This window comes from Hypanus sabinus, chromosome 7 (assembly GCF_030144855.1).
Source record: "Hypanus sabinus isolate sHypSab1 chromosome 7, sHypSab1.hap1, whole genome shotgun sequence".
In the NCBI taxonomy this organism is placed as follows: Eukaryota; Metazoa; Chordata; class Chondrichthyes; order Myliobatiformes; family Dasyatidae; genus Hypanus; species Hypanus sabinus.
This window is the reverse complement of record NC_082712.1, coordinates 35,615,622-35,637,887: the sequence shown is the minus strand read 5'-3', so window position 1 is coordinate 35,637,887 and position 22,266 is coordinate 35,615,622. Positions and strand designations below refer to the sequence as shown.

Sequence of the window (22,266 nt, the reverse complement as noted above, 5' to 3'; positions counted from 1 at the left end):
GGGGTCCGCCCACAAGTGTTACCTCCCATTCCAGCGTCAAAAACAGCATGTCCGCAATTCTTAGCAGAGCAACACAAGCAGCAACAAACAAAACAGGTCCTCTCCCACCCTCCCACCCACTCAAACTAAACTTATCAAGTATGTACAGTGCATGTCACCATTTACTACCCTGAGACTAGAGAAACCCAAGTTACTGAGACTCCCAAACCCTCACATAAACAGACATCGTCTGCGTCCGACCCCAGCACAGGCCGCCTCCAGTCCTTGGCCCCACTCTCAGGCTGATCAACACTTTGCCCCAGCACTCACTGGTCACAGCCTTTTCACTATTGTTAAATAAGATTTCCAGCCTCCAAGCGTCATCAGAAATTGCCTCCCTTCAATATAGAAGTGTCACAAACAAGCTCAGATAGACTGATGGAACTGGGCTCGGAGCAGGTCTCAAACCGAAATGTCAACCGTCCCTTTACCGCTGTGTTCCACTAACAACAGCTTGTCTTTTTAAGCTCCAGATTTCAGCATCTGCAGGCTCCTGTGTCTCCACACTAAAATAAAGCTTTCAGTTTGTGAAACTATAACTGTATGATATGCTGCATACACACCTGTTTACATACTGTATGCTTGCGTAGCTTTACATTGATTCTATTGCATTTCTTGGTCTACTGTTGATGATTTCAAGAAAATGAACCACAGGGTAGCATATGGTGACGTAAATTCAATAAATAAATTTGATTCCAATTGCAATTCCCGTACCAACATGTTGGTCCTTGGCCTCCTCTTGTCCCTAGGCGAGGGCGGAGCAACACGTTATATTCCATCTGGGTGGCCTCCAACGTAATGGTAAAAATACCTATTTCTCCTTTCAGTGATCAAAATTCACCCTCTATTCTCCACTTGGATCTTCTCATCTGCCTATAACGTCCCCCTGGGTCTCCTCTGCCTTCCCTTTCTCCTAGTGTCCACTCTCTTACCCTTCTCCACTCCTTGACCTTTCCCACCCACCTGGCTTCACCCCTCACTTTCCAGCCAGCTCCTTTCCCCTCCTCCACCATTTAATTCAGCCATTCCCCCCCCTCACCCTCTCAGTCCTGAAGAAGGGTCTCAGCCCAAAACTTCAACTGTTTACCCTTTTCCATAGATGCTGCCTGACCTGCCGAGTTCCTCCAGCATTTTGTGTGTGAATTTGATAATACATTTCAATTTAGAATTTTACAGTTATTGGCTTGGCTTGGGCCCTGGCAGCAAGCTGCCCACCGGAACTCTATAGAACGTTGAATGACAAAGGAACCTCGTTGGGCCACAACTGTAGCTAATACAATCCATCAGAGGGTCCTGTATTATTCAAGTCCTTTGACCTACCTGTGGAGAAGATCAAGACAGTGTTGTTCCAGAATCCGTAACGGTGCAAAGCGTCAGTGACGTTTCCCACAGCTTCATCCATCGCCGACACCATTCCTGCATAGTGGCGTCGTTGCTCATCGTGGATAAAACTGTACGGCTTCATGTAGTCCTCTGGCACCTGAAGAGGCTCGTGAACTGACTGGAGAGCTAAGTACAGGAACAGAGGCTAAAAAGAGAGTGCACACAAGAAAAACTCTGTTTTATATTCAGCTGTCTGGTGTAAGGTGACTCAAACTCCCCCGTATAACATCAGGCTGGTTACCTTTTCATTCAGGGCTGCTCTTGACATTTTTCTGAAGTGCAGTTTGCTAGGTCCATATCAAGAACAAGCAGACTTCTGCCCGAGGTTCTACCGTTTACTTTGTTATTGACACCACCAGCTGACTCATTCATAACTATTTCTTCCACAGAATTTCCCAGCATAGGAGAACCATTTGGCCCTGCAAGTTGACCTTTTTTCCTTTTTAGGACATTGGGTCTTCTTCCACTACACTTACAGCTGTTTTTACAGCTGTAACAGGAACAAGCCACTTTTAAAAAAAGTTTTTTTGTTCTTGCCATTGTATTCTTTGTTTACTAATAATTCTGCCAAACAGACTTTCCAAAAATACCAGGCTTTTTAATGCCTTGGCAAGCTTTCCCTTCTTAACCTTTTCCAGTCCAAGAAAAGCAATCCCGCTTTCATTGGTGTCTCTACATAACCGGAGTTTCCCATCCTTGCCGTCAATCTCCACAAGATCTGGTGGTCTCTCTGAGGCCTTGATGAAGTTTGGTGCCCAAAATGGACACCACTCTCAAGCTATAACCAGTCAGTCATCTGTAAAGCATTAGCACAATTTCAATATTCAGGTACTTCATGCCTTATTTATTAAGCACAGGATCCTGTTTACATCCTTCTTGACTTGCCATCTGAGAACACTTGAATATGTGATATCCAGGCTTGTCTAAAGCTGTCCCATTGAGGACACGGAAAGGTACAGCACAGGAATAGGTCCTTATGTCTTTGCTGACTATGACGGTAATTTAAAACGGGTGCCATCCACCTGCACCAGGTCTATATCCTCCCATTCCCACTTGTTCATGTGCATGTCTAAATGCTTCTTAAACTTTGCTATCTTGGTTGTGAAGCAAACTGGATGGGCCGAATGTCCTAATTCTGCTCCTATATCTTATCTGTTTCCATTGCTTCCCCTGACAGCACATCCCAGGTACCTACCATTCCCCGTGTAAAGAAAAATGCCTCTCAAGTCCTTTAAACTTTCCCCTTCTTACCCTGAAACTAGTATTTGACATTTCCACCCTGGAGGAAAAAAAGGACTGACTTTCTACCCTATCTATGTCTGTTAAGTTTATGAACTACTATCAGGTTGCCTCTGGGGCAAAGAAGTGGTTTTATCTTTACCCAGCCTCTTCTTAAGTCATTTAATTTAGATTGGTTTCTCAATAATGGTATATTAACAAACAAGATTAGAGGTAGAAATGAACTTCTGTATTAAAGAATGATAAACTTAACCGCTAGTTTATATCTTACAAGTTTCTTGTTCGTCTAGTCTACAAGTAGATTGTTCGGTACAATAAAGAGCAGGGGAATTACTACTTAGGAGAGCAACAGAAAGACTGTCATTCTTCAGGGAAAATAGGTCAAGGGATTTTTTAAAAAATGGCATTGAGTTTAATGACTTTAAATGTTAACTTTCTCATTACTGATGTCTATGACTAGAAAAGCTCCAACATTTCCTGCTTTTTTTAAACAATACCTTAGAATCCTCAATAGTTATGGTTGGGAGTAAATAGTTTTATTTAAATAAAACTATTTTAATTTATTTAAAATCTAATTTATTTTAAGAAACATTGACAAATTTTAAAATTCAAGTACTGTTTGCTAGTATATGTACATATTTCAAATACGTCGGAAACAAATGAAGCGGAGAACAAGTAATCTCTACTTGTTAGAGAAACTGTATTTAATTTAGCACAGGTCTTCATTTCTCAAGTTTTAAAGAAAAGGTATGAGGGAACAATTTAAAGCCCCAACAACTTTTCATCATATATTAATGCTGCTTAATGAAATGCAAATTACTATAGAAGTATTTAGATAATTAGATTCTTCTCTGGGCTATTAATCAGGTTACCTCTGCTCCCAGGGAGTAAAAGTTAGCCCTTCTATTCGCAATACTTTGCTCACACCACTATGGGCAGAAAATATTTAGATCCATACCAAATGTACAATGTACAGCTTTAAAAACCTGGCCACTGTGATCCCATTAAGATTAAAAGCTTAGCGGGATTGCACTTAAGGCTGTAAGATATAGGTGAAGAATTAGGCCATCGAGTCTGCACTGCCACTTCATCATGGCCGATCCAAGTCCCACTCAGCCTCCCCTTCAATCTCCTGCCTTCTCCCAATATCCATCCATGCCCTGACTAATCAAGAATCTATCAATCTCTTTTATAGATACTTCTTTGTAAAAAGTACTTAAGAACAAAAAGAAAATTGTACTTGCTTTTGAAGTTATTTGTTCTCTTGTTTGACAGCATCCCTGACTTCCACGCTTACTGATACACTCAGCTCCAGTGGGGAGGGGGGGTCACTTATTTCTGCACCAAATCACTTTATCTCATATCTACCCTAGAACACTTGCTTCTCTATTTTGGCAGTAAAGATTCCTCCTGTCACATTGGTTGATGACATTGGGCACATCATTCAATTTAGTTTTCAGTGCAGATCAATCTCCCGCACCCCCCCCCCCCCCAGTGCCCTTGGCAAAAATTAGATTAGCTACACTTGAAAATTGGGCTCCGTTTGTGACTACCATAAAAACAGCAGCTGCATTGGCAAAACAAGCTTTGTAAATGTTCCCTGACGAGTACCCACCTGAGCAGGGTTGTGCTTTGACAGAATGTCAATGGTTCTCTGTGTAAACAAGTGACTTGAATACACACCCGTAAACCCGGTCGCAACATCCTCCCCGTCTCGCAAGTCCAGTGCGCAGCGACTGAGGTTTAATGGGGCAATGAAGTAACAGCGCTCGTGAGTATAATAATTCTCACTGCCCAACAGGTAACCTAAAATGTTAAAGCAACAACATTATTTAAAATTACTGTAGACCAAGTGAGGACTTGAAAACAGACGATTATCATTACTATGATCATTAAGATATGCCATCAAAAGTTCCAAGATAACACAGCATATTGGATGGATCTTTCAAACATAACTTTATATGAATGGCATAAAAAATGGTAAGCTACGGTCTTTCTGACTGAACTAGAAGCAAGGGTTAATTGTAAAAATCTGCAAAAAACTTCATAAGGTTGGTGGAATCTGATTTCATCAAACAACCAGAAAAAGCTTGTACACAGAAGAAAGTTACACTAAAATGAACAACTCTTTTCACGGCTCATCACGAAGAAAGGCCTCATTCTACGCTGTACAGCTCACTAAATACAGTAACAAGTAACATGGTGTTCAATATGTACATGAGAAATGCTACAATGTCTGAATGAAAAGCAGAAATAGAAAGATAACATTTAAAATTCCCTACCGGCTACTGAAGAGTTCATGCACGTGGGGAACTGATGCTAACAGGACCGAGTGCAACCAAACTGTTGCCATGGTTACTCTAATGGCAGGCCTATGAGTAGATTATCCAATTGCACGAAAGCACTTGGAAAACATTATGTTAAAAACTCACTCTGCTATCCAAAGTCTGTTAGCCAAGTCAGAAGTCATTGCTTCTTTGAGGGCAATTGAAATTCGATTCTCAATAGTTTTCAAAAGCAAGATCTGGAATATGAGGGGGTCTGTCATGCACAGACCATAGCCCATGTTCAATATGCAAAAAAAATTTAGGATGTGTTATCTCAGTATAACATTTATATTGCAATTGTCAGCTGTTGACATCTACAGTGGTCATCAGAAAGGCTATTCTTGCAATGTTACAAAACTGAACCAACTTTATCCCATTTCAGAAGAATTACCATTCCAAATTATAACTGTAATGAACTGAGAGCGTGTAGTTACCGAAGTAGGAATCAAATCCTCTCCTCGTCGGGAGGCACTCTTTCTTGTACATGCCTAAGTGCCATTTCCCCACCATGTGAGTGCTATAGCCCGCCTCCTTGAGCAGCTGAGGGAGAAGCTTTTCATCTAACGGGAGGCAGTGTGGTTGACAAGGCCAGATGATTTCGTGCTGGAAACCTGTGTGAATCTGAAGAGAAACCATGAATAATTGAGCGCTCAGTGGCTTTATGTGAGAACAGTTGCCACGCAACAAACGACAGCACAGAGCCATTACTAACACTTTGAAAGTATCTACTGGCATGGACTACATCTATCGGCCCGGTCCACTGCTCCATGCTCCACAGAAATTTATGCTGAAATACAGAACATTACAGAGCTGCTAATATTAATGACAATTTTAGATGAAGTTACAAAGATAAGAAAGGGAATTTAATTTAGATACAAGTAACGATGGTCAAAATCTAGGGAGTAGAAAATGATCTCATGTGGCGACCCACTTCCTAGCGCACTTGAACCAGCTCACAAATAGCCAGTGTGCTGGCACAAAGGCCAGGTCCGCAGGAAATGGAAAAAAGCCTGCGGGGGTTTGTGAGTACATGTCCCTTGCAGCATCCGTGCCTGGGGAGGGCGGGATGAGGGAGGCTTTAAAGCAAGGCTGTGAAGCTCGAATAAAATCATCTTTAATTGCAGTTTACCGACTCCGTGTCATTATTTTAGCGCTGCGTGTAGCACACTATTTGGACAATAAAGAGTAAGATTAATTTATTTTAGTTTCCTCCAAACTTTTGTTTACTTATTCCAACTCTTATGCAAAAACTAGACCCTAGTTCTAAATGCAAGGGATTCTGCAGATACAGGAAATTGAGAGCAAAGCTTACAAAATGCCAGAGGAACTCAGCAGATCAGGCAGCAATTACAGAGAGGAATAAACAGTGGAGGTTTTGGGTCAAGACCCTTCATCAAGATTGGAAAGGGAGGAGGAGGAGGAAGAAGCCAGATGGGCAGTAGGCGGCAGGAGCACCACAAAGAGTGAGCTGTGAGCGAGGGTCTAACCGAACTCCCATTGAAAAGAAGATTTAAGCTTCTTCAGGGTAGGCATACCTCAAAGGGACTTCACAGTGGAGTACACTGTGTTTCTATTTGAGGCCAGAATAAACCTCCAACCCCACAGTCCACTCATTACTCAGGGCCACCCCTGGGTTCTGGTGGAGATAAGGCGCTCCTTCCCTCTGTGAGCCAAAGGTCACCCCTGGGCAAGTTGTTTCAACCCCTCCCCTCCCCCAGTCAAGATCACATGAAGCCATGGGAGCAGGTGGAGGACGGCCGAATGAGCAGCTGGTACCTATTCACAAGTCCTGGTTATGCCACCACTGAACGCCAGGAAGACAATCTCTGAAGAGTATTGATAATGGTTGGGATCACCCATCACCCAGAAGCCAATGGCAAACCATTTCTGTATAAGAATTTGCCAAGAATACTCATGGTCATGGACCGTGATCGCCCATGTCATATGACATGGTACATGATGATGATGACGACGACGACCCCTGGCCTTATTATGCACACAGTACTCCAGATGCTCATCATGCTTTGCCTACCTAGACCTCAAGCATGGATACCTCATCTTATTACCCTATAAAACTCTGAACTGTTCTGAACTCCACCATCTATAATTTTTGCTCATTACTCCTACAGTATCGATGTCCATTGACTCTGCGCTTCCACCTCAAAATAAATCGAGAGACTCGTTTGTGCACTGCCTTCAGAAACTTTGTTAGACTTCCATTATCCCTCAGTTTGAGTGATTATCCCTTACTCTCCTCCGCTAGCATTGAGAGAATTTCCCACTGGAAGCTCAGTTCACAAGCACATGAAAGGCAGAATCCATAGATCTTTGGACGAGGTAATCGAAGCATATGCAGATGATAAAGGAAAACACTGAGCCAGGAGACTAGCTATTGTCTTATTGAATGGTTGAGCAGATCTGAGAGGCTGATTGGCCATTTTTTTTTGGTAAAAATATTCTTATATTTAAAAACACTGGCTGTACTCATTAACTCTCAGCAAACCTCCTCCACTGTGTAAGCCTAGGGCACAGAGACACTATTCAGCACACAGCTCCAGATTGTTGAAAAAGCTGTCCAGTTTGGTACCACACTCCAATCTGTTCACCCCATTCCTACAAATAAAACTTCAGTAGGTTTATTATTAATTCTCTCTAATTACGCTATTGTTGTCATACTCACTGGGATATCTACTCGAAGAATCCTGTACTGCATGTTGAGACACTATAATTGCCTCTGAAGTTGGCTACTCAGAAGTTACAGCACCCATAGAAAACGTTTAAAAAATGACACTTATTTTCATAATCACTTTCAATTAATGCCATTTAATATATTTTGTCTGCCTGACTGTCTGGTCTTCTCTCATTTGATTCTATTTGGATGTTCAAGATAAGGATGCAGTACCCTGAAAATTTGCCTCCACCACCCCCTCCCCATTGTGCTTAGTTAGGTAATGTGTCTAACTCTTCAAAGCCATGATCCGGAAACACTTGAGTACTCATGGAAATAAACTTTGCACATTGTACTTTCTGCAACATGTCAAGCGATCCACTGGAGCTCTACGTTAGCCGGCAGGGATGAAGGAAGGAGAAAAACGTGCTACTGCCAAAGGTGCGTTTTCAGGCAGGTTGGAATTGACTGTTCTGTGCTTTGAAGATCTCTTCAGAGTTGAGAAGAGGTTGCAATTGAAAGCCATCTACAGAGCAAACTGGTTTCTGTTCTATGAAGTTATGGTAGATGCTTCAGTAAGGTCTACTTATTTGGAAGCAGTACACAGCAAGCCATGGTCTTGTCACTTTTCAACACAGCTGAACATAATGTCATATTCCCATCGAGCTCCACTCATTCAATGTTCAAAGCTAATTTATTATCTATGTACATACAGCTGCAAGAAAAAGTTTGTGAACCCTTTGCAATTATCTGGATTTCTGTACAATTTACTCATAAAGGGAGGTCTGATCTTCATACAAGTCACAACGATAGACAAACACAACCTGCCTAAACTAATAACACACAAACAATTGTACTTCTTCTTGTCTGTACTGAGTACACCAATTAAACAACCGTAGTCTAGGTTCAAAAAAAGTATGTGAACCTCAAAAAAGTGCGCTGTTCTAATCAATGAGGTGGGATTGGAGGTGTGGGTTGTAGAGGTTTCCTGCCCAATAAAAAAGACAAAGTCAGGTTACTGACAGAGCTTGCTTTTCTCAAGAAAGATCTGTTTATGTGTGTTGCGTGAATGAATTTGCAGGAGAGAATTACTGGTAGCTACAAAACAAAGTACAGCAGGCATCATATGGAGATGCTTTCGGTGGAAAAGTCTGCTGGCCCAGCGTGGGGCTCCATATTTATTTGCTAAACACAAAGGACAATCCCATATTTACAAGGTATAGACAATGCATTCTTCTGAAACTATATACGAACTTCACACGTTTTGATTTGTATCCATCCCACAGATGCCACCATCAGCTATTGACTGGGATTTGCAGTTCTTAGGAATGCATTGTCCCATACTGAATCCACAACACCTTATCAAGGAACAGAAGACTGGTAGCCAAAGCCATTTACTAAATGTAAATGACCTAAACCCAAAAATCACTCTTATCAGTGTGCACCATGCCTCGATCAAAACAGCTTTCCGAGGATCTTCAAAGAAGACTTGTAGAGATGCCTGACACTGGAAGAGGCTACAAAAGTTTTCTTCAAGACCGGAGTGATCATCAGTCCACAGAAAGGGAAATTCAGTACTGTTGCTACTCTCCCTAGGAGTAGGTGTCCTGCAAAAATCACTCCAAGAATACAAGGAATAATGCTGAAGACCTGCAGAAATCTCTAGAACGCTTAAGTCTCTGTTCCTGTGTCCCCTAGAAGAAAACCGTTGAACAAGAATGGTGTTTATGGAAGGACACCATAGTGGAAACGACTGCTCGCCAAAAAAAAATTAAAACATTGCTGTACGTCTCAAGTTTACACAAGATCACCTGGATGCACCATTGTCCACTACATTACCGGGACAATGCTCTGTGGACAGATGAGGCAAAAGTTGAACTTTTTGGCAAAACGCTTCAGATTGACTGGAACATCAAAATAACAACTGCTGTCTCCCCATCACCGTGGAAGCAGCCATATCTGTCTCTTCATTGCTACTGAGGGAGTCTGTAGAATGTCAAAATGTTGGTTCAGTTTTTGACCATGGGTTCTCTTTGGGGGCTTTGCTGTTGCTGGCACGGAGGGTGGTGAGAACGCTGATGAGTGGGGGGGGGGAAGCCAATGCTGCTTGCTGCTGTTTGCACATGGGAGGGGTCAGGGGTTGGGGTTCTAGCCTTTTTTCTGTCATTCATTCTTTGTTTTTTTTAAAAACTCTGTTTCATGGATGTCTGTGGAGAGTAAGAATTTCAGGTTGTATATTACATACATTCTCTGATATTAAGTGGAACCATTGATATGCACACCACTATATTTGGAGGAAAGAGGGTACTACACACTAACAGCAAAACCACACCCCAACTGTGGGACGCGGTGGAAGGAACATCATGGCAGGCAGCTGCTTTGCTGCCTCAGGGCCTGGACAGCTGACAATGGTTGAGATGACAATGAACTCAAAACTGTATCAAGACATTTTGCAGGAGAATGCCAGGGTAGCGGTATGTCACCTGAAGCTTAACAGAAGTTGGATGACGCAACAAGACACAAATCTGAAATGTAAGAATAAGTCAACAACACATTGGTTTAAAAAGAGATGAAAATTTGTGCTTTGAAATGGCCAAGTCAGAGTCCACACCTTAACCCAATTGAGATGCTACTGCGTGAGCTGGAAGGGGCTGTTCCTGCAAGGTATACCAGAAATACTGATGAACTGAAAAAGTTTTGTATGGAAAAATGATCTAAAATTCTTCCTTGCCATTGTGCATGGCTGATCAGCAGCTACAGGAAACGTTTGGTGGAGGTTATTGCTGCTAAAGGAGAGTCTACCAGTTATTAAATAAAGGGTTCACATATTTTTTCCAGCCTGGACTGTGAATGATTAAACAATGTGTTCGATAAAGTCATGAAAAGTACAATTGTTTGTGTGTTATTAGTTTCAGCAGATTGAGTTTGTCTATTATTGTGACTTAGATGGAGATCAGACCACATTTTAGGAGAGACTAATGTAGAAAGCTAGGTAATTGCAAAGAGTTCACTAACTTCTTTTCTTGCAACTGTACATGTCACCACGTACTACCCTAAGAAGAAAGCAATCCATGCAAATAAAAAGTAAATAATAAAAAATACTGAGAACTACATTGACCAGACTTCTCACGCTTCCCTTAAGTTATTAAAAACCTGAATAAAGTATAAAGCTATGAGACATAACCCAGAACATTCACTCTGCTGACCCATGACTGTGCTGCAACACACAGCTCGAACCACATCATCAAGTTCGCTGATGACACGACCGTGGTGGGTCTCATCAGCAAGAACGATGAGTCAGCTTACAGAGAGGAGGTGCAGTGGCTAACGGACTGGTGCAGAGCCAACAACCTGTCTCTGAATGTGAACAAAACAAAAGAGATGGTGTTGACTTCAGGAGGGCACGGAGCGACCACTTCCCGCTGAACATCAACGGCTCCTCGGTAGAGATCATTAAGAGAACCAAATTTCTTGGTGTTCACCTGGCGGAGAATCTCACCTGGTCCCTCAACACCAGCTCCATAGCAAAGAAAGTCCAGCAGCGTCTCTACTTTCTGCGAAGGCTAAGGAAAGTCCATCTCCCACTCCCATCCTCATCACATTCTACAGGGGCTGTATTGAGAGCATCCTGAGCAGCTGCATCACTGCCTGGTTCGGAAATTGCACCATCTTGGAACACAAGACCCTGCAGCGGATAGTGAGGTCAGCTGAGAATGTCATCAGGGTCTTTCTTCCCACCATCACGGACATTTACGCTACACACTGCATCCACAAAGCAAACAGCATTATGAAGGACCCCATGCACCTCTCATACAATCTCTTCTCCTTTCTGCCTTCTGGGAAAAGGCTCTGAAGCATTCGGGCTCTCACGACCAGACTATGTAACAGTTTCTTCCCCCAAGCTATCAGACTCCTCAATACCCGAAGCCTGGACTGACAGCTTGCCCTACTGTCCTGTTTATTATTTATTGTAATGCCTGCACTGTCTTGTGCATTTTATGCAGTCCTGGGTAGGAGTCTAGTGTAGTTGTTGTGTGTGTTTTTTTTTCTCTGTTTTGTTTATTATGTAGTTCTGTCTAGTTTTTGTACTGTGTCATGTAACACCATGGTCCTGAAAATTGTTGTCTCGTTTTTACTGTGTACTGTACTAGCAGTTATGGTCGAAATAACAATAAAAGTAACTTGACTTGACTTGAGAACAGGCTATCACTACACAAAGGAATTGTAAACACAAGAGGTCCCTTTAAATGGATAACTGCACACAGACATTGCTGCTGAGATAAACTCAAAGTAACAGACAGTGGATTACTTCCCAGCAATATCATTCCTGTAAACACCTTTTCTCAATTTTAATGACAAACTATTTAGTAAGCCAACTACCTTGCTAAACTACACTCAGAAAGTACTGTAGAATAATCTGCTGGATTTTTGATAAGATTGGTGACTTAACCTGACCCAAATACAAAAACAAGTAGTTGAGTCTATTTATCCAAACGGTTAATACTCACAATTAAAATGATCACCTACATCACCAAAACAGATACTAGACTATATTACCCGGCACTGCAGTGGGCAGAGAGTATTCACACCAGCAACGTTTCCCAGGTTTGAGCCTGGTGTGCATTCCGACTGATGCCAGCCAGCACTCCTGATTCTGTGGAAAACAGACTTCAGATCTTGCTTTCTCGAACGTTCAAGGTTGATTTTGTTCTCAACCATCAAAAAGAAAGGATATTGTTTTTGTTAACCTGAATTTGGATTTAAAGAAGTAACACTCACCTGCATGGAATATTCAGATAAGACCGCAGTGGCCTTTTCTTCTGATAATTTTTAAGCTGTGTTGTACAGCTGGCACCTTCAGTCTAAGAACATGCCTTATGTTTGACTTGATGGGAGCCCTTTATCCTCTCAGTCTACAGTTCAGATTCCTTTTATATATGTTTTTTGTCTCCCCAAAGGAAACCACTATGGTAGAGTTCAAATTAGCTGAGATTTATAATAGCAATGACCATAACATCATACAAATAGGCACAAAGTTACTGTTAATTCAAGATGTTAATTAAAAGGAATAGATTGAGATACAAACACAAAATCGTGGAAGTCAGGTCAGGCAGCACCCATGGAATGGAATGAAGAGTCGATGTTTCAGGCCAAGATCCTTCATCGGGACTGGAAAGGAAGGGGGAGGAAGCCAGAGAAAGGTGGGGGAGGGGAAGAGTACAAGGTGGAAAGTGATAGGTGTAGCAATAGCCTTCCCCCACTGAGTCAGTTATTTATTATGTCACAGAAGAATGTCGGGTTGCAAGCTGTCTCAATCCCAACATTTCAAATCTCCCTCTCTCTCCCCCTCACATATCCAGGAATTCTCTGACTCTTATCACACACCTTCACTACTGGCCAATTAATCTACAAGTCACCTTTGGGACGAGGGAGTATGCCAGGGCACCTAGTGGAATCCCAGGAAGTCACAAGGAGGATGTGACTAGACAGTCAACGATGAGATCGATATTGAACTCTGATACCAGGAGTTGTGAAGGAACAGTAATTACCACCATGCTACCATCGTTTTTTACCATTTGTTCTCTCAACTTTAACGTCAAAAATGTATGCACCCATTTGGTTCCTCTTTGTGGTATCTGAGCTCCTGGAACTGCAACTGTAACTTGAGACATAAAGTAAAAATAATAACCTTATTCAAATTCCACTTCTCCCGCGGTCCCGCTAACCCCCAGAACAATATTCGAAGCGACGTGACAAGAAGTTGAAGTGTGGAGCAGCAGCGCCACCTAGTGGCGTGTATTTGTTACTGGCTGACACCCAGTGGCCACTACATTAGGTACACCTGCTCATCAATGCAAATATTATCAGCCAATAATGTGGCAGCAACTCAATACATAAAAGCATGCAAGCATGGTCAAAGGGTACAGTTGTTCAGATCAAACATCAGTGGGGAAGAAATATGATCTAAGTGACTAAGTGGAATGATTGTTGGTGCTAGATAGAGTGGTTTGTGTATCTCAGAAACTGATCTGGGATTTGATTTTCATGCACAACAGTCTCTAGAGTTTACAAGATAATGGTGTGAAAAAACAAAAAACATCAAGTGAGCAGCAGTTTTGTGCACAAAAAAGCCCTTTTATTAAGAGCACAATGGCCAGACTGGTTCAAGCTGACAGGAAGGCGACAATAACTCAAATAAACAATGTGTTACAACAGTGGTGTGCAGAAGAGCATCTCTGAATGCGCATATCGAACCTTGAAGTGGATGGGATCCAGCAACAGAAGATCATGAACATCAGCACTCAGCGGCCACTTTATTAGGTGTGGGAGATACCTAATAAAGTGGCCACAGAGTGCACGCCATGATACGCTGCTGTTGAAGCACAGGGATTTTCTCAGTCACAATGCTCATCTCACTCCTTACGACTGAGGTAGCAGAAACAATTACAGTAGGATAGCAGACTGGGGAGAGAAGCACGGCAAAGAGGAACAGGGCTCTTTGGCGCCGAAGTTCAGTAGAGAATGATGGGAAGCTGCCTGAACGGCTAGCCTCCATGTCTACCAAGATCCTATCCAACTTAGGACCGTCACTCCAATCAACCACACCACTTCCTTGTTGTTAAAGGCTTCCGGTATTTATTGATCCTAACACATTAAATAGCTTTGATATTAAACTCAACATCTTACCTTAGAATTTCTAATATTAATTACTCCCTCACGGGTCATCTGTAAGTTCTTTGTTAATTTTCTAGATTATTCTTCATATTTTATTTTGCAAGCCAACATGCTAATAAAGTATACCAGTATACTCTGTGCTTGGTTTTCTCCATTACATCAGGCTTCCTTTTCTCTAGGCTCCCTACTGAACTCAAAGTCTTCCATTAGTCTCCAGTTCCAAGGCTGCCCTCAACAGCACCTCTCTCAAACTCACATGGACCATTTCCGAAAGCACACAAGTGCAATTACAAGAAATGTGCAATCACAAAGAAGACACAATCACACCTCTACTGTTGTTGGTGCTTCTACTTTTTGTTAAGTTTGCATAGACTCAATACGTCACCAAAAGCTTTAGAAACATAGAAAACCTACAGCAAAATACAGGCCCTTCGGCCCACAAAGCTGTGCCAAACGATGTCCTTACCTTAGAACTAATTAGGCAACATTATCCCTAGGCTCTTAAACTCAATCCCATGACTGACGAAGGCCAATGCCTACTTAACCAGAGTCAACCTGCGTAGCAGTTTTGAGTGTCCTATGGACTCAGACCCCAAGATTCCTCTGATCCTTCACACTGCCAAGAGTCTTACCAGTAAGGCTATATTCTGCCATCATATTTGACCTATCAAAATGAACCATCTCACACTTATCTGGGTTGAACTCCATCTGCCACTTTTCAGCCAAGTTTTGCATCCAATCAATGTCCCACTATAACCTCTGACAGCCCTCTACGGTATCCACAACCCCCCCCCCCCCAACCTTTGTGTCATCAGCAAATTTACTAACCCATCCATCCACTTCCTCATCCAGGTCATTTATAAAAATCAAAGCGTAGGGGTCCCAGAACAGATCCCTGAGGCACACCACTGGTCAACAGCCTTCATGCAGAATATGACCCATCTATAACCTCTCTTTGCCTTCTGTGGGCAAGCCAGTTCTGGATCCACAAAGCAATGTCCCCTTGGATCCCATGCCTCCTTACTTTCTCAATAAGCCTTGCATTGAGTACCTTAACAAATGCCTTGCTAAAATCTATATACACTACATCTATGGCTCTACCTTCATCAACATGTTTAGTCACATCCTCAAAAAATTCAATCAGGCTCACAAGGCGTAATCTGCCTTTGACAAAGCCATGCTGAATATTCCTAATTATATTATGCCTCTTCAAATGTTCATAAATCCTGCCTCTCAGGATCTTCTCCATCAACTTACCAACCACTGAAGTAAGACTCACTGGTCTATAATTTCCTGGGCTATCTCCACTCCCTTTCTTGAATAAGGAAACAACATGTGCAACCCTCCAATCATTTGGAACCTCTCCCATCTTCATGGATGATGCAAAGATCATCGTCAGAGGCTCAGCAATCTCCTCCCTCACCTCCCACAGTAACCTGAGGTACATCCCATCCAGTCCCAGTGACTTATCCAACTTGATGCTTTCTAAAAGCTCCAGCTCTTCCTCTTTCTTAATATCTACATTCTCAAACTTTTCAGTCCAATACCTACATTCTCAAACTTTTCAGTCACAGCATGGCAGCAGTGCACAAACAGCTCCACGTCCCGCCTGTAACCAGGCCAGTAGAAGCGTTTATGCAGCCTGCCACCAGCCCATGCACCAACCACAGCACCGTGGCACAGGACCTTCGGGGGACCACCAGGTGTAAGAGATGTCTGTCACCTTTGGACAACTGCCCCCACCTGAACAGCAACCCGTCGCACACCTCCAGCATTCCCCACTGACAGTATAGGCCTTTGGTCTTTGACGAACTTATATAGATGCACCATGCAGAGCATCCTGACCGGTTGCATCACAGCCTGGTTTGGAAACAACAATGACCAGGAACAGAAAAGGCTACTGAAAGTAGTGGACACAGCCCAGCCCATCAGAGCCAAATGCCTCCCCACCACTGAATACATTCACACGGGGCACTGCCACAGAAAGCAGCACCCTTCAAAGGTTCTCTACTATTCAGCCCATGCCCTCTACCACTGGGCAGGAGGTACTGAAGTCTTAGACAGTAGGTGCAGGAGTAGGCCATTCTGCCCTTCGAGCCAGCACCCCCATTCACTGTGATCACAGCTGATCATCCACAATCAGTACCCCGTTCCTGCCTTCTCCCCATATCCATTGACTCCGCTATCTTTAAGAGCTCTATCTAACTCTTCCTTGAAAGCATCCAGAGAATTGGCCTCCACTGCCTTCTGAGGCAGAGCATTCCATAGATCCACAGCTCTCTGCGTGAAAAGGTTTTTCCTGAACTCTATTCTAAATGGCCTACTCCTTATTCTTAAACTGTGGCCTCTGGTTCTGGACTCCCCCAACATCGGAAACTTTATTCCTGCTTCTAGCATGTCCAATCCCTTAATAATCTTATATGTTTCAATCAGATCCCCTCTCATCCTTCTAAATTCCAGTGTATACAAGCCCAGTTGATCCAATCTTTCAACATATGACACTCCTGCCATTCCAGGAATTAACCTCGTGAACCTACGCTGCACTCCCTCAATAGCAAGAATGTCCTTCTTCAAATTTGGAGACCAAAACTGCACACAATACTCCAGGTGGGGTCTTACCAGGGCCCTGTACAGCTGCAGAAGGACCTCTTTGCTCCTATACTCAACTTCTCTTGTCATGAAGGCCAGTATGCCATTAGCTTTCTTCACTGCCTGCTGTATCTGCATGCTTACTTTCAGTGACTGATGAACAAGAACAACTAGATCTTGTTGTACTTCCTCTTTTCCTAACTTGACACAATTCAGATAGTAATCTGCCTTCCTGTTCTTGCCACCAAATTGGATAACCTCACATTTATCCACATTAAACTGCATCTGCCCACTCACCCAACCTGTCCAAGTCACCCTGCATTCTCCTAACATCCTCCTGACATTTCACACTGCCACCCAGCTTTGTGTCATCTGCAAATTTGCTAATGTTACTTTTAATCTCTTCATCTAAATCATTAAGTCTTCGTCTTAATAATCAGTCTTAGGTCCCACACCACCAGGTTCTGAAACAGTTATTACCCTACAACCATCAGGCTCTTGAACCGGTGTGGATAACTTCATTCATCACTAAGAACTGATTCTAGGATCTACAAACACTCTTTCAGGACTCTTCACAACTCAGCTTCTCAGTATTAATTTTATTTGCACTGTTTGTCTTCTCTTACACAATGGTTGACTGTGAGTCTTTGTCTAATTTTGTGAAGTTTTTTGTCGTAAATTTCTATTTTATTTCTTTATTTCCTGTAACTGGCTGCAAGAAAATGAATCTCTGGGTAGTAAGTAGTTTGATAATAAATGTAGTCTGAACTTTCTAGAATTCTGTCTCCAGCTCAGGAGATAAGTCATCCGTTGATATCTACTGTGAAACCACCGACTCCTGCAGCCACCCAGACAAAGCCTCTTTCCACCCTGTCTCTTGTATGAGTGCCACCCCTTTCTCCCAATTTCTAGGTGTCTGCTGCATCTCCTCTCTGCATGAGGCCTTCCAGCTGAAGTATCCCCCTTTTCCAGGAAATTTGGCTTCTCTTTTACTGTGGCTGATGGAGCCTGCTCTACTTGTAGCTTTTCTACCACCTCCTCTCTAGACGTCATCTTTCCCCCTGGAATCGTCCATGTCCTATACATTATCTTTTGTAATTTCCGCCCTCTGCAATGAGATTCCACCACCAGTGTCATCTCCTCCTCCTTCCCAACCACCATTCCTTGGCCCCTGACAATTGTGTGACGTGCAACACTTGCACTTGCGCCTCCTCTTTCTCCAACAACCAGAGATCTAAACAACATCTCCAACAAGGCGAAGATACTTGCGATTCTCCTTCGACCTCATCTTCTGCACTCAGTGCTCTTAATATGTCCTCCTCCACAATTGCATCGCCTCCATGCAATCTGTGATGTCCACCCTCAGCTCTAGTTAAATTCCGTTCCACTTCCACATTGAGCTGCCCATAACTTCACCAGAGTAGTGCACAGAATTAATAGTTCATAAACAGACCATTCAGTCTATAACAGGATTTATACACCACTCAACCCCCACCTGTCATTTCCTTTATTAAAGATATTAGCAGTAACTTTATTCCCAAATTCATTATACTCCTTAAATACATCTGTACCTAGATTTAACAATTCCTGCAGTAGCAGGTTCCAGATTCTCAGCATCTGCTATATAAAGAGGTTTATCCCAAACTCTCTTGGTGACTATCTTGTACTAAATTCTTGTAGCCGTGGATGAACCAGGAGGTATGTCATCTGCTGAAGGTTAGATCTGTAGCATTAAAGTCTAACGACCCGGGCCTGTACCAGAAAACCAGGTATGATTTGCAGAGGGCTATTTCAAGGTCAAAGAGACAATTTCAAATGAGGTTGGAGGTGACATCAGGTGCACGGCAACTCTGGTAGGGACTGCAACACATTGTTTCCTACAAAGTGAAACCCAATAGTATGAATGGCAGCAATGCTTCACTACCAGATGAACTCAACGCCTTCTATGCCCGCTTTGAAAGGGAGAACACAACTACAGCTGTGAAGATCCCTGCTGCACCTGATGACCCTGTGACCTCTGTCTCAGAGGCCAATGTTAGACTGTCTTTAAAGAGAGTGAACCCTCGCAAGGCAGAAGGTCCCGATGGAGTACCTGGTAAGGCTCTGAAAACCTGTGCCAACCAATTGGCGGGAGTACACAAGGACATTTTCAACCTCTCACTGCTATGGGCGGAAGCTCCCACTTGCTTCAAAAAGGGAACAATTATACCAGTGCCTAAGAAGAATAATGTGGGCTGCATTAATGACTATCGCCTAGTAGCATTCACATCTACAGTGATGAAACACTTTGAGATGTTGATCATGACTAGACTGAACTCCTGGCTCAGCAACAACCTGGACTCAATGCAATTTGCCTATCACCACAATAGGTCAATGGCAGACACAATCTCAACAGCTCTTCACATGGCTTTAGACCATCTGGACAACACAAACAGCCACGTCAGGATGCTGTTCATCGACTATTGCTTAGCATTTCACACCATCATTCCCAGAATCCTGATTGAGAAATTGCAGAACCTGGGCCTCTGTACCTCCCTCTGCAACTGGATCCTCAACTTCCTAACCGAAAGACCACAGTCTGTGTGGATTGGTGATAATATCTCCTCCTCGCTGACGATCAACACTAGCGCACCTCAGGGGTGTGTGTTTAGCCCACTGCTCTACTCTTGCTATACCCATGACTGTGTGGCTAGGCATAGCTCAAATACCATCTATAAATCTGCTGATGATAGTAGAATTTGGAGATTGTTGGTCGAATCTCAGGTGGTGATGAGAGGGCGTGCAGGAGTGAGATATGCCAACTAGTGGAGTGGTGCCACAACAACAACCTGGTACTTTATGTCAGTAAGACAAAAGAGCTGATTGTGGACTTCAGCAAAGGTAAGACGAAGGAACACACACCAATCCTCATAGAGAGATCAGAAGTGGAGAGAGCGAGCAGCTTCAAGTTCCTGGGTGTCAAGATCTCTGAGGATCTAACCTGGTCCCAACATGTCGATGTAGTTATAAAGAAGGCAAGACAGCAACTACGAGGAAATCTGCAGATGCTGGAAATTCAAACAACAACACACACAAAATGCTGGTGGAACACAGCAGGTCAGGCAGCATCTATAGGGAGAAGCACTGTCAAGACAGCAACTATACTTCATTAGGAGTTTGAAGAGATTTGGCATGTCAACAACTACACTCAACAACTTCTACAGTTGTACCGTGGAGAGCATTCTGACAGGCTGCATCACTGTCTGGTATGGAGAGGCTACTGCACAGGACTGAAAGAAGCTGCAGAAGGTTGTAAATCTAGTCAGCTCCATCTTGGGTACCAGCCTACAAAGTATCCAGAACATCTTAATGGAGAGTTGACTCAGAAAGGCAGCTTCCATTATTAAGGACCTCCAGCACCCAGGGCATGCCCTTTTCTCACTGTTACAATCAGGTAGGAGGTACAGGATCCTGAAGGCACACACTCAGCGATTCAGGAACAGCTTCTTCCCCTCTGCCATCCGATTCCTAAATGGACATTGACTCTCTGGACTCTACCTCACTTTTTAAAAAAATATACAGTATTTCTGTTTTTGCACTTTTTAATATGTACGATTTACTCGTTTATTTATTACTATTTATTTTATATTTTTTCTCTGCTAGATTATATATTGCATTGAACTACCATATAACTACAGTTGCTAAGTCAACAAATTTCACGTCGCATGCCAGTGATAATAAAACTGATTCTGATTTTAAGTCTCCAACGATACTCTTCTCCAAAAGCAGAAATATTTTCTCCAACTCTACTCTACCAAACTCTTCACAGTTTGATGTCCTTATGAGGTCGCCCCTCAGTCTTCTCAAGGCGAAAGAGACCCGCATCCGTTTTAAGCCAACATCACCGCATTTCAAGTATAATCCCCAGCTCCCTTCGCACACACGTACCTGACCCAGCAGGACGATTTGCTTAAAGCTTCTCTAAATGCGAGGACACTGAACCCAGCATCTTTTACCTGGTACCGGCCGGTCAGGAGCTGACTACGCGACGGCGTGCACAGGGGCTGCACGTAGTAATTCTCCAGTCGGACCCCCTGGTTGGACAGCTTATCCAAGACAGGGGTTCGAATCTCAGAGCCGTGATACCCGATGTCGTTCCAACCAAAATCATCGGCCAAGATGAACACGATGTGCGGCCGGGAGGCAGCAGCAGTGGAAAGCAGAAGATGAAGGCGAAGTAAAACTAACGGCAACCGCAGCCGCGCCATCCTCCGTGAAGCCCGGAAGATCGCCGAGTAGCCGGAAGACAACAAACACACGGGGAGATGTCATGTGGTTGATCACGTGGTCCGGTCATTCATTCACAAGATCCAGCCTTACTGCCGCGGATCACCGGGTCCCGTGATCCCATCTCTGGCAGGTGATTGGTCCAGAGGTCACTTTCGGCTCCTTTCCGCTGCTGCGCAGGCGCCCTTCGTGGAGGAACTCCTGCCGGTCCTCGTTATTCGCTGACTTCGTATTCGCGAAATAAGCCACTGGTTCCCATTTTAACAGAAGCACCTGAAGAACGGGAGTTTCTGTGCACTGTTGTCTCGTCCAGTTCCACGTCTGGACTTCCGATAATGCGAAACGTTAACTGATTATCTCCCCGCAGACGTTGTCTGCTCTGAGTTTCCAGCATAATTATTTTAATTCCACGCGAATTCTTCCTGTTGTAGTTTAAGTCGTGCTGTTTACAGTGTTAATATGTCAAAACGTAAATCAACAAGTGAGATACGAAGGAAACCAAAGAAAGTGATGACGTTGGCACAAAAATTGGAAGTCCTGGATAAGCTGGACAGCGGCTTAAGTGGTGCTGCGGTTGGGCGGTTTTACGGTGTCAATGAATCAACCATTCGTTCAATCAAGTCCAAAGCAAAAGAAATCCGGGCAAGTGTAGCCTTTAGTGATCCCAAAAGTGCAAAATCGGCTCATGTGTTGCGAGATGAAGTTATGGTGAAAATGGAAAAGGCTCTAAGTATGTGGATAGAGGGCATGAATCAGAAAAACACAGCAGTTGATCTTGCATCAATCCAAGCTAAAGCTCTGGAACTGTACCATGTGCTCAAAGAAAAGGCCACTGATGAGGGTGTGACAACCACTAAGGGAACATTTACTGCCAGCAGAGGATGGTTTGATAATTTCCGGAAGCGGTTTTTGTTGCAAAATGTAAGTTTGCGAGGGGACACGGCGCCAGCAGATCACGAGGATGCCGAGGGCCATCCAGAGGAGTTGCAGAAGCGTGCTGAAGGGAAAGGATATGGACCTGAACTCGTCTTTAATTCAGACAAAATGGCGCCATGGTGGAAGCATGTGCCAATGCGGACG

At 43.4% G+C, this 22,266-nt stretch overlaps 1 protein-coding gene across 1 annotated transcript in view; it reads right to left on the bottom strand.

Annotated features, from left to right (window-relative positions):
• Positions 1-21,238, bottom strand: part of arsb (arylsulfatase B) — a 79,468-nt gene extending 58,230 nt beyond the window's left edge. The window contains exons 1-4 of the mRNA XM_059974466.1: positions 20,916-21,238; positions 5,423-5,609; positions 4,277-4,467; positions 1,360-1,567 (exon numbers count right to left, since the gene is read on the bottom strand). Coding sequence (XP_059830449.1) covers positions 1,360-1,567; positions 4,277-4,467; positions 5,423-5,609; positions 20,916-21,167 — 838 coding nt within the window. The 5' untranslated portion in view covers positions 21,168-21,238. The remainder of the gene's footprint in view (positions 1-1,359; positions 1,568-4,276; positions 4,468-5,422; positions 5,610-20,915) is intronic.
• Between the last annotated feature and the right edge of the window lie 1,028 nt (positions 21,239-22,266).